Source organism: Ammospiza nelsoni, chromosome 19, assembly GCF_027579445.1.
Source record: "Ammospiza nelsoni isolate bAmmNel1 chromosome 19, bAmmNel1.pri, whole genome shotgun sequence".
In the NCBI taxonomy this organism is placed as follows: Eukaryota; Metazoa; Chordata; class Aves; order Passeriformes; family Passerellidae; genus Ammospiza; species Ammospiza nelsoni.
In genome coordinates, this window is record NC_080651.1 from 12,243,218 (window position 1) to 12,255,523 (window position 12,306).

Consider the following 12,306-nt stretch of genomic DNA (forward strand, 5'->3'; position numbering starts at 1 on the left):
CTCCCCGGGGCCGGGGGGGCGGCCGGGCCGCCCGAGCGCGAGACCCCGCACGTGGCAGCCCCCGTGGCGGCGCCCCAGGCCCGCGCCGCGCCCCCCGGCCCGCCCCTCTCCCCCCAGAGCCCCGACGGCAGCTCCTCCCCGGCTCCGCGTCGGCGGCACTGCCCGCCCCGCCCCGGGACGTGCCGCCGCCGCCGCCGCCGCTCCGCCGGCGGAGCTCAGCCCCGTGCCCGCGGTCGCTCCCGTGCGGGACGCCGCGCGCCGGCCCGCGATGCCGCGCTCCGGCCCGGCTCCGGCTCCCGCGGGGCAGCGGGAAGCGGCCCTTTGGTCCCCGACATCGGCGTCCTGTCTGCTCGGCTTGCGCGGGTGCCCGGGGCGGCGGGTCGCCCCCGGCCGGAGGATGCTGCAGCCGGGAACGGGCGGGGACGCGGAGGCCCCGGGCGCGCCGGAGCCGCGGCAGGCCGGGGGCGGCGGTAACGGCCCCCTGCAGCCCGGGGGTCGGAGTCTCCGCGCCGTAGAGGCTGCGCCCTGGTGCTCCCCGCAGCTCCCGAGGTTTACCGCCGGCCGCGCTCCCCCGGGGCCCGGACGTTTCCAGGAATTGCATGAAAAATCCTGGAGAAAAAGCCGTGTTGTCACCAGAGTGCTGGTCATCTGGGAGAGGGGGAATTCCCTGGAAATGGCCTTATTGCAGACCTCGAAGTTAAACACTGAGGAAAACCAGAGAAAATACTACGCTTTGAGTAATACGCTCCTCACCAGCTCTCCAGAAAGGAGCAGGAGGATTGTCTTTACTGGGAAATATAATCTGTCTGGGATCAGAAAAGGTGAAAATAGTATAATAAAATAGTACGTGGAAGGGGGTTTTTTTTGTTTATCAAGCTGGAATTAGGGCTGTCCAACTGCTGCAACTACATTTTTTACCTTACTGTATTTGGACTTTCTGAATGTAGGCTCAGCTCTATGTTTCCTACACACGTAGCATGTGGTTTTGGTTTGCTTGCTATGTTGGTTTTTTTATCTTTCAGTTACTCTTACGCACTCTCAGTTCTTGCTCTGTTCTCACTAAGACTTTTACCCTCAAATGTTTTATTTAACTGCTAATACTGACAACAGTGTCTTTAAAGCCAAGACAAGCTACTCAATAGACTGTGCACCTCCTCAGGTGCACCATGTTCACTCCTGACAGGTTTTTGGTCCCAGCACATTTCTGCATCTTTGTATCTTTCTCTGCGATGGCCTAAACCTCCCTTGCTCACGGTCCCTGCCAGGTCCCGGCAATGGATCACTGAGGCTAGTTATGGCAAGTTAAAGAGCTCGTCAGTCAGCCCGAGCAGAGCTTTATCTGGAACCTGGTCAGTTAGGGCACAGTCTGAAGCATTGAGTCCTCGGAGAGCTCCAGGATCCCTGGAAAAGATGGCATAAACAACTTGGGCACCTCACAGCCCACGAGGTACAGCACGAAGCCAGAAGGGGTGAGACTGCTGAGCTGCATCCTTCACAGCAAAGCTGCTGTGCCTCCCGTTGCCAGGCTTGCATTCCTCCTGGTGTCCCTGCTCTCTCTCCGCGGAGGGCTGAGTTCCTGCGCTCTGTAATGCCTTGCTTGGTAACCAGCTGGCGCATCGAGGGGGGACTGATTATGATGCACCAGGGAGGCATCTTATGGCAGAAAGGAATGCATGTTAAAGTTGCAGATCTTTGTCCTGAGAAGTGAAGAAAAGAAATTCAAATTTTGTGTGGCTTGGCTTTACTGAGCCCTCTTCAGCTTTCTGACCTCTGGTTCAGGTCACTCAGGGGAGGGTTCGTTCAGAGCACTCTTGCTGTCCTTCCAAAGCTCAGGAAATGTTGTATTACTTTTCGTGGCTGAGCAAGGGGCTATGAGGAAGAATGTAACTCTGTAGGTCTGGTGTAACAGCCTTTCTGATCTCTAAACATTTAAATCTGGTACTGTTCAACTCCTTGACATACTGAACTTGAATGAACATCAAAGTGACGCATATTTTAGGGAATTTTATAATAGTTCAGCATGAAAGGTTCACTGAGTTTTAATCTTATGTTAAGAAGCCTTCCTCCACTGAATAGATTGGCCTCAGTGCAAAAAGAAGCCCAGAGAAAGGTGAAAGAATTGGAGTCCTGCTCCAGGCACTGGAGATTTGGCATTTTTATTGGTAGGAGTGAAGCACACAGGAGATGAGCAGGAGACTTTTAATGATTGAGAATAATGTTATGGGAAGTATTGTTTTCATTTAATACCCTTGAAAGTGAAATGTCCTGCATAATGTGTTCCACTAGGTCCTGAGATATGTCCCCATATGTTCAGTGTGTTGGAGTATGCCGTACCAAAGCTTATGAGGCAGTTCTGAATTCTCTCACACCCTGCCAGGACTAAGGCAGCCCCAGCACTGGCCCTCTAGATGTTTACCAAGGAAACCCAGTACCAAGAGGGTGACACCTGGGTCCTGTGTAAGGGCTTGTGCCACAGGTGTGGTTCCCCTTCACAGCCACCTCTCATTCCTGATTTGAGCCACGCTGCAGCCCTGGCTCTGACCAAGCTCCCTGGCTCATTGCCTGGCTCTGGTGTTATGTGTAAATCACCCCTGCAGCACCACTCACGACAGAATCCTGCTTTCACACAGTCATGCTACTGCTGCCTCCTGACCCCGAGGCCAGGGGTTGCCAAGAACTCCAGGAGAGCAGTGGAGCCCTCTTAAAACCTGGGAACAGATGTGATGTGATGTGATGTGCTGGGTGATGCTTTGGTAGGAACCATCTCTTGAAACACTCCAGAATTATTGTTACAGTGATAAGCAGCTTGTCCTGCATCATGTTTTGGAGCTTGTTACTACATTTCTAGATGTTCACAGCTAATTTCCTGTTCATTTTGAAAGAAGAAATAAAAAATAAAAGCAGGTGAGGTTTTGCTACTTTTTGAAGAAGCATATATGTGTTATTCCCTGTATGCCTGTGACAATGCAGATGCAGACAGTGCCAGGGCTATGTATTGAATGCAAGGCACCAGCTGGCTGAAAAGTGGGATTAGGGAAAGTCATTCTGCAGTGTGTTCACTCTAATCACCAAAAAAAAATGCAATTTAAGACAATTTTTTAGAGGATGTTTGGCTGGGGCTCACCTGGTAGATTTGCAGGCATCCTCCAGCCTGACAGTGGCAGAAATCAGATATAAGGGTGTTTTCAGCCATTCCCAAATGAGATCCTCTTTCTTTGTGGCCTTTTAATGGACTCCAGGTTGTAATCACCTCTCCCATTTCTTTCCTGATGCTTCTAATTTCAGATAAATATTTGAGATTAGAAGTGTCTCTGGGTATGAAATGTGACCCTTCTCCTCCATGCAACTCTATGATTATGATGTACTATTAATAATCACAATTACCTCTAATCCTACAATTTGGAAATGTTCAGCTCAAATTACATTGGTGTCTTTTTAACAGGAGCAACATTTCTGTAAGGGATGTGTCACTTCCAGATGCAAAAAAGGTGCAAAAGATGAAACAGCTGCCTGCTTCAGACATCAAATAGGAGCTACACCCATCCAGAAATGAGACCAGTGTTTTGGGCCACGAAACCCAACGTGTATCTTTCAGATTGGAATGGCTGCTCTGCCTGAGCAAGGGATAATCACTGCAGTTAACAAAATCATCTTAATTGCTTATTCGCCTGCAGCAAAAGCATTAATTAGTGGAAGAATGGGATATCTTCATTATGCGTGAGATAATTGTAGAGCTTTGGATCTCTCTGTCTTTTAAAGACTAAGAAGTCAGACTATCTGACTTGAATATCAGATATTTGTTGCACCCTTTTTTAGACAAGTTTGTCAACTTTGAGAAAATCTTTCCCTTAAATGCTCACACCTCTTCACGTATATTTACAGCATAACACAATTGAAAAGGTAGAAAACTAAATATCCTGAACACTGTGGCTCTATAAATGTAATGGCAATGATACTGCCCAATGGGTGGACTTCGGAGTCCGCATCCATAAGCTAGCGGATGTCTCTCCATCACTAAAATTCCCATGTTTCTCCCTTCTCTGACACTGCTGATATGGTTAACACAAGGAAGTGGTATCTTTTATGAAAGTGTCTTTCCTTGAAAGGATCTTTTTCTTTTATAAGCCAAGCAAAGCAGACATTTTTGTGGGTGCTGGGATAGAGGTGGAGACTTAACATATAGGATAAATATAGAAGAAGTAGAGAAAGGAGAAAGTATTTGGCATGTGGTTACAACGTAGGCTAAATAAATTCCAGTGGTTATTTAACTAAAAGTTTTGGGGTTTGTTTGCTGTTTTTTTTTTTTTTTTTTTTTTTTTTTTTTTTTTTGGTGAGTTGTTTTGTTTTCTTTCTATGATAGCAAACTAAACAGACTGTCATCGAATGTGAGAGTGCCTTTGATGCAGTGGCCATGTTGAGACTGAAGGGAAAACCCATAAATGAAATAAAGTCTCTGGGAAATTGTGTGTTGTGCAATGTATGATAATTTCGGTTCCTTGGCTGCAGCCATGTCTCCTGACCATCTGAGTTTGCAGCACTGACCACGAGGTTCCAAATGAACTTTTTTCTCCTTTTTTTGCCAGAAGAAATGTCTCTCAGGAGCAGCAGGATGCTGTGCTTTGTCTGACCAACGGCGCCCCGGCTGTGGCAGTGCCGGGACGCTGCCGTGGCGCTGGGAAGGCGGCAGGACGGTCCCCATTCCCCTGCGACATGCGGCGTTCGCCAGGGCTGTTATTTGGCCCAGGAGAGCCTTCCCTGTACGCGCGGGGATTTTCGGTGCCACTGCCTGGGAGGCAGATCCGAGCCGTTCTGCCCAAGGCATTTCTGGCCCCGGCGCTGCCTGGGGATGCCCGGGCCGGCCGGCCCTTGCTGAGGGGTCGCCGCCTGCGCTGCCGGCCAGGGTCCCGGTAAAACGAGAAAATGTTTTATTTCCCTGAGGGAGGATCCCGACACTGGAAACCCAAGGGACAACACAGGCGCCGACAGCCACAGCGGGAGGTGCGCCTGGCTCCCGTCCCGCTCCCCGCGGGGCTCCGGAGCCGCCCCCAGCGCGGCCCGGCGGGCAGGGCCGGGGGCAGCCCCCGCCCAGCGCCGGGGGAGCCGCCCGGGCCGCCCACCGTGCGCCGTGTGCAGGGGCCGCCGCCAGCCCCCCTCGCGCACCGGGCGAACCGCCCCGCTCCGCCCGCAGAGCCGCCGGCCCGTCCCGCCGCGGGCCGGCTCCGCCAGGCCGGGACCGTCCGCCACCGCTCGCTCCCGCAGCCGCCGGGCCGGGCCGGGCCGGGCCGGGCCGGGCCGGGCCGGGCCAGCGCCCCCGTCCTCCTCCCCTCCGGTGCGGTCGGGGCGCGGCGCGGCGCGGCGGGGCGGGCCGGCAGCGGGACGGCCCCGGGGCCGGCTCCGCCTCGGCCGCGCGGGGCTGGCACGGCAGGGGAAGATGGCGGCGGCGGGCGGGGGCGGCGCCGCGGTGTCGGTGCTGGCGCCCAGCGGGCGGCGGGTCACCGTGCGGGTGGGGCCCGGCACGGTCCTGCTCCAGGTGGGTCCGCGGGGCGACGGGGCTTCGGGGAAGGCGGTGGCAGGGCAGCAGGCAGGCCGTGACGCCTCTGTTCTCTCCGCAGGTCCTCGAGGAGGTCTGCAGGAAGCAGGGTGGCAGCCCCGGCGAGTACGGCCTGAAGTGAGTGTCGCCGCGGGGCCGGGCCGGCTCCGGCTGCCCCGGCCGTGCGAGAGGCCCCGCCCGCGGCCGCTCTCCGCGCCGGGCCCGGCGCTGCCGGAGTCCGCGGCTCGGCCGGGGCCCGGCGGAACCCGCGGCGGGCGGTGGGAGTGCGAGGGGCCGGGACGCACGCTGAGCTCTGCCCAGGGCGGCTCGCCCCGGTTTCCCTGTGCCACGCTCCTTTCGATGCCGGGACACACGGCGAGGCCCCATGCCGCTGCCACGGGACACCCACGCGTGCACCTCATCTAGAGCACAGATCAGCAGCGCCCGTCTCCCCTCTTACCTGGGGGTTTGACCCTCCGCTTTTATGGTGTCTTCATTGCAACTCGTTTGTCTGAATAGCACAAAAAAAAAAAGAAAAAAAAAAAAAAAAAGAAAAAAAAAGTACATTGGAAGTACATTGGTATTTAATCAGACTTGGCTATGTAGTTGGTTGCTGTTTATCTCTTTAAAACCTTTAAAGGAGGAACATAGATTTGAGTCCCTTCTCTGTGACTTCTGTGAACTGCAGCTCCTTTGGTGTGCAGAATAGCTTTTGTTGATTTTGTTGAATTCCTTCTGGGAATTCTGTTGCCCAGTACCTGGACTTTGTATTGCTCATAGGCTGTGTTCTCCTTCAGGTTTCAGAGGAATGTGTTGGACCTGTCTTTGCAGTGGAGATTTGCTAGGCTGCCCAACAATGCCAAACTGGAGATGGTGCCAGTCTCCAGCAGAGCAGGAGCTGGAACCACGGTATGTTCATTTACACAATGTGGCCTGTTTTGTTCAGTTACCAGTTGTGCTGATAGGATCTCATCAGATCTAATGACCAAGAGGCCAGCTGAAGACTGGTTGCAGTGCTTTCGAAAATAGTAATTAGGTAGCTGAAAGTCTTTGCTTAGAGTCTGCATGAGCATGGGGTACCAGCTGTGCTAGAGAAGAAAAACTAGTGGTCATGGATAGCTAAGATGTTAAACATCAGTGACGACTAATTCAGTTCCCTTTCCTAATTTCAGTTTCAGTTGCTGTTGTCCAGCTCTGGATTTTGAGTAAATCTCAGATTCTTACAGAATCTTGTTTTGCTGCTTTCCCAGCACTGGTGTTCATGGTGTGTTTACACAGCTTTAGATTCTTCAGTGACATGTTCTGTGTTCATCAGTGGCCAAATGTCCCTATTTAGTATTATTTGCAAAGGACTTTTGGACAGTGTTTTCTCTAGAAATTATGGCCACTTTTAGGAGTGTAAAAATCTTCTATACATACCCCTGTGGCCATAGGCCTGACTTTTCAAGCGATGCATAGGTGTTACTGAGTGTGAACTTTTCGTGGTGTAAAAATGATGTGTGGTCTTACTTAAGTAGCCTGGCAATGGAAATTTGTCTGTCACTAAGTCATCCTGTTATTTGTTAATTTCCTCAGAGGAAGTTTCTCCATTTTAATGTTTCAGGTCTTTTGTTTCAGGTCTTTTGCTGCTGATCTCTTAATGTCTGTCAGCCAAGCAGTGTTAGTGGTGTTTGTTATAGGCAGTTAATCTAGCTGAGAGAAACTGATCAGTGAACTTTGTGGTGTGAGAAGGCTTTGGAGTCTCTGCTTTAGTTCACTTTGTAATGTAGTTTTGGGGGTCCCTGATGTTCATACTTTTCTCTGTAAAACCTCCATGTTCTTAGCTTTGGCACTCATGCCTTTTTTCTGATTTGGGGGTAGAAGGACATTTGTGCTTGAAATAGTGTCTTTACTTTAAAAAATACCACAAACCAGTGGCATCTGCTTAAAATTTTCAGTGAAATGTTGTGGTGGAATGGAGGTTTCTTCCAGAGAAAAGTCTTTCTTTTGAAATGGTGCAGTGATGACTGTCTGACATTTGCATCCAGTTTGGGAGGTACTGAAGGAAAAAAATGATTTTATTTTTTTTCCCCTGAAGTTATATTGCGAGAAAAGGCAAGAAGGATTGTTCACTGTTAGGAGAGGGGTTATAGTGTGGAAGTGTTACATTAGATCACAAAAGAGAAGAGCTAAAAGAAGTATAAGCTGTTACTATTTAGTTGCAGTTCAACAGCACAATATACAGAAGTGAGGCTGCCCTGGGAGTGCTGGTTGCTCTGTCATGAAGGTGAGAAGATGCAGCAAATGTGCATGTAAAGAGTGGAGCCTAAAGAATCCTTGCCCCACAGACTTGAGCAGATTTTACCTGGGAGAATATCACAGTGTAAGAAAAGACTTTGTACAGAACAACTGACTAAAAAGAATTCCCTCCCACAGGGAGTATGTGTTAAAAAATAGGGAATTCCGTAACAGCCAGATGAGTGTGACTGGGATGTAGTGGCAGTTCAGATGCAGACTCAGTCATGCCAGCTGGCTGCAGTAATATTGAGATGAATTTCATTCTGTGTCTTTTATTACTGTATGTTCTATTAAGATTATGTGCGTGGAAGTCAGTGTGCTTTCCTTTAGTGACAGCAGTTACCCTAGAGACAGAATACAGGTTTTGATAAATCATGAGTTTGGTCAGCAAATCTGATGTTTTAAAAATAGAAAGCTTTTGGATTTGCCTGTGCTTGTGGAAAATACTGTTTCCTGTAAGACAGTTCTTTAGTGAAAAATGGAACAAATTCCCTTTGTGATAGTGGGTGATGCAGGAGCACCATCAGTACAGCTCTGGTGTTAAAGCTGTCAGCCTCTTTTTTAAATGTTTGTAAACTTAGACGATAATTGGCACTGGTTGTTGGAATACTAAGTAGCACCTGGGGTTTTCGAAGAGACTTTTCTAATGGAGTGAACAGGACTTTCGTGACATGTTTGTCTTTGAACTGTTGCCCAAAAACTGATGCAACTGGTAGTCTGAATTTCTGGCCTGGATTCTTACAGAATGGTGATGTCAGCTGTCATCGCTCTCCTGTAGCTGAGAATAATCTAAAGCTTGTCTCCCATGTAGGAGAAACCGGGAGATTGTGTTCGTGGTGGGATGAAATGACACTGTACTGTCAGCTCATTATTGATGATGCCACTGTTTCCTTTATGCAGAAAAATTCCTGTCTCCAGCAGATCAGCATTTGTAGTCCTGTGAGTACTGGTGGGAGCCAAGGCAGATGACAAATGTATTCCTCCATGGAAATCACAGTGAATTACTGGAACTTTCCCACCTCTCTGTAGCTCCTGCCTTCATGCTTGCTCACACACCTTGCACTTGGTGAGAGGCTGCACTGAGAGTATTAGTAAGGACACATGAAAACACAGAATGAAAGAAAGTGGCTTTGGCTGTCTTGGCCTAATGCCCTTCTCAGGCTTTGGAATAAGACCAGTTTTTGTGGACTTCTGCAAACTCAAGTTGACTGGAGAAGCCAGGTTGTATCTAGTGGCTGCAGGACTTTGTGTGATTTTTCTTTAGACAAGTGAGCTAATTGGGAAAACTTGAAAGTTAGACACTCTGGAAAAGGCTGAATATTCTCTAAAAGGTTAAGATAACACCTAAAGTGCTCTGCAGAATATTATCTAGAGAATAGATACCTGTCTATCTCTTGGTTGGCTGCTAAACTTTTCCCTTGGGATGGTCAGGAGTTTGAAGTTCTTCAGGACTGACCCCAGCATGTGTTCGCTTTAGAAATGTCTTGGTTTTTTTTTTTTTTTTTTTTTTTTTTTTTTTTTTTTTTTGTTTTGTTTGTTTTTGCTTTTTTTGTTTTTTGTTTGTTTGTTTGGGTTTTTTTGTGGGGGAGCAGTAGGGAAGCAATTCTCTAAAGACTGTGTGGTGCCTTATAATGTACGTGGATGTTCACATTCCAGGTTGGAAAAGATCTGTTAAAATCTGCAGCTAGCTGGCTCTTGCCTTTTTCTGCAGGTGTTCAAGAACTCGGTAATTTAATGACCAGAATTATTGTTGAGATTTTTTTGTTACTTCACTCTTAAATTGTATGTCAAAATGTGGTGGTTAGGAAGCATTAGTGAGTTACAAACGTCATTCCTTCAGATTGCTAACGGTTGTTTAGGTCTTCAGTAAAGCAGGGATGGATGGGAATGTGTTAATTGTTTCTGTGTGTGGATATGCAAGTGAACAGTTTTGTCCCATGGAAGTTGTTCTGCAAAATGACACTGGAGTAGACCAGCTCTGTGTTGGTGTTTTAGATGGTGCAGCTGCATCAGGCATGTCTGGGTTATTGGAATTTGTTTTATGCAGCTGTGAAGACCCTTACAGTAAAGTTTCACCTGGTATAAAGCAGAACACCTCTGTTGCTCATGATGGCACATTATTTGGGATGTTTGCATTGGCATTTTTCTGAATATGTTGCAGTTCAAGATAGGGCAGGGGAGAGGGGCCCATGAAAGCTGGTTAGTATTCCAGGATGGCCTCCCCCACACTCAGGAGCCATTCATCCAACGAACAGGAATTCAGGCCAGAATGCCTGCATTGATGAACAAGAAACACCAAAATATTTTAAAAAGTTGTGAAGAAAAATAAGTTTTCATTCAATTTTCAGATGAATTAATTGTGGTGTTCTTATAGGTTCGGATAGCATTACAACTAGATGATGGCTCCCGCTTGCAAGACACCTTCCGCTGTCAACAGACCTTGTGGGAACTTCTCAACCATTTTGCAAAGATCAGGTGAGCAATGCAGTGAGAAAATACTTGTTTTGATCTCTGCATGCCACTAATTACTTGTTACAGTGACCCAGCTAAATCCTTCAAATTTGTAGAATTTACATTTATTTGATTGTGATTTCTCCTATAACAGAGATGTTTGTATTTTCCTTGCTCTTTCGTATTTGACAATCCATAGTTTTATTATTGTTTTTTAATCCAGGAGTACCACTTCTGATTCAGGGCATAAACTGGTAACAAACTGCTGAAGCTGTGAAGATACTGGGATGTGTTGCACCACCTTCCTTTTACACAAATCTGTTTGAAGTCAGATTGCTGCTAGAGATGTGTGTGTCAAGCCTGGATGATCTCCATCCCCACTATTTCTGTGCTGCAGCTCCCTGTAGTGCAGGGGATTCTTTCACATGGGTTGCTGTTGCTTTTGAGACTTGCTGTTGTGCAAGTTCTTCAAGGAAATCTGGAGCTCTCAGCAGGTTAATGTGGAATCTTCAAAAGACTGATTAGATCCTGTTTGAATGGAAGAATTTCTGGTTCTGTATTTATTGAACATGTACATGGGTTAGAAATCTTGTTTTAGTCTAGTCTACATTGAGTGCTACCTCTTGTCTTTAGTTTTAATTTTAGAAGGCTGTATTGTTTTGAAATGGCAAGCTAATAAACTTCTTGGAGAGAGGCACTTCTTTTCTATTTTTCATGGTTTGGAAGAGGAAGCCTTGAAGCTGTGACAGCCGTTCTGTTTTTAATCATGGACCATGTCTACAATGTGACATTTATTCATAAGTAAAGGAACAGTATTCATGTAAATGCTAGAGATAAAAGAACTATTTTTCTTTTAATTGAGGAAAGAGGTAGGAAAAAACCACAGGTATCATTTTCCTGAGGGTTTTAAGTCCCCTCTTGTCCCTTACTACATTCTCTGTGAGGAGAGGAGTGCCTGTTGCAGTTTGGGGACTGCTAGACTGGTGGAAGGTGGTAGTTACTGACAATTACAAATAACCTTTGTGTGGCTTTGTCACATATTAGTTGATTGTTTCTTTGGTTTAAATTTTGAGCTTTTCATATAATTTTGCTCTTTTGAAGTGGTTTTATTGGTTACAGGTCATTGTAATACTACTAGCTCATATACATGTTGCTCTTCCTAAGCTTCTAACTGCGGCAGTGTGCTAAGCATTCATAACTTCAGACCACAGCTGCTCTTTTCTGGCCTCTGGAAGCTGACTTCAGATGTTTGGATGGACTTTACAATCTTGATTAAGTTCAACAAGCAGCAAAGGTGCTGTGTGTGGTTTAGTCACAGAACAAGCTGAATCTACAGGCATCTGTATGGATTTAATGGGCTGAGTTACTGTTCAATGTGTTTTGATTCTGTTGACTAACTAGTCAGCTAGTTGTTGATGTTTGCTGAAATCCTTCCTTGGACTCTCCAACTGGAGACGTTTTCCTGGAATGCTTGGCCGCTCTAAGTGCGTGAGGGGAAGTATTCTAAATCCACTGGAATTTCCCCTGGGTTTCCAGCATCCATCTTGGCTAATTGGGTCTGAAGAAGGTCTGGAAGCTATTGTAGGGCTGCTCCTCCTCTCAGCGTGCGGCAGTCCTTGCACAAGATGTTTACAGGCCCTGTCAGATCACTACATGAAGGAATCTAATCTGCTTGCCGTTCCCCTTCTGAAGAGCAGCACATCAAAGAGAGGACAGTATGTTTGATGTGTGTGCTTGCCTCAGTGGGTGCATGTAATGGATTAGCAGCAGCTGGAGGAGGAGCCTGCTGCTTCCAAGAGGTAGACAAAAATAAGTCTCTGGGGATCTTTGTGTGGAGTCTGTGCTGCAGAGGCTGGTTGAAAGCACACTGTTGTCTGTCCTGTGAGCAAGAATCCTGCATTTCTATCTCCCACTCTTGCCTGCTTGCAACTTCAGCAGCTTTATGGGCTGTTCTCCATAGAGCAGTTGCAATTCAGAGACTCAGAGACATCTTTGATAATCATTATAATTCTTCACTGCTTCTTCTTCTACACCGGTCATTCATTTGG

At 47.8% G+C, this 12,306-nt stretch overlaps 1 protein-coding gene across 1 annotated transcript in view; it reads left to right on the top strand.

The window, feature by feature from the left end:
• The first annotated feature begins 5,406 nt into the window (after window positions 1-5,406).
• The window catches only part of ASPSCR1 (ASPSCR1 tether for SLC2A4, UBX domain containing), a 32,919-nt gene continuing 26,019 nt past the window's right edge, over window positions 5,407-12,306 (top strand). The window contains exons 1-4 of the mRNA XM_059485517.1: window positions 5,407-5,530; window positions 5,613-5,668; window positions 6,328-6,439; window positions 10,182-10,282. Of these exons, the coding sequence (XP_059341500.1) occupies window positions 5,432-5,530; window positions 5,613-5,668; window positions 6,328-6,439; window positions 10,182-10,282 (368 nt within the window). The 5' untranslated portion in view covers window positions 5,407-5,431. The remainder of the gene's footprint in view (window positions 5,531-5,612; window positions 5,669-6,327; window positions 6,440-10,181; window positions 10,283-12,306) is intronic.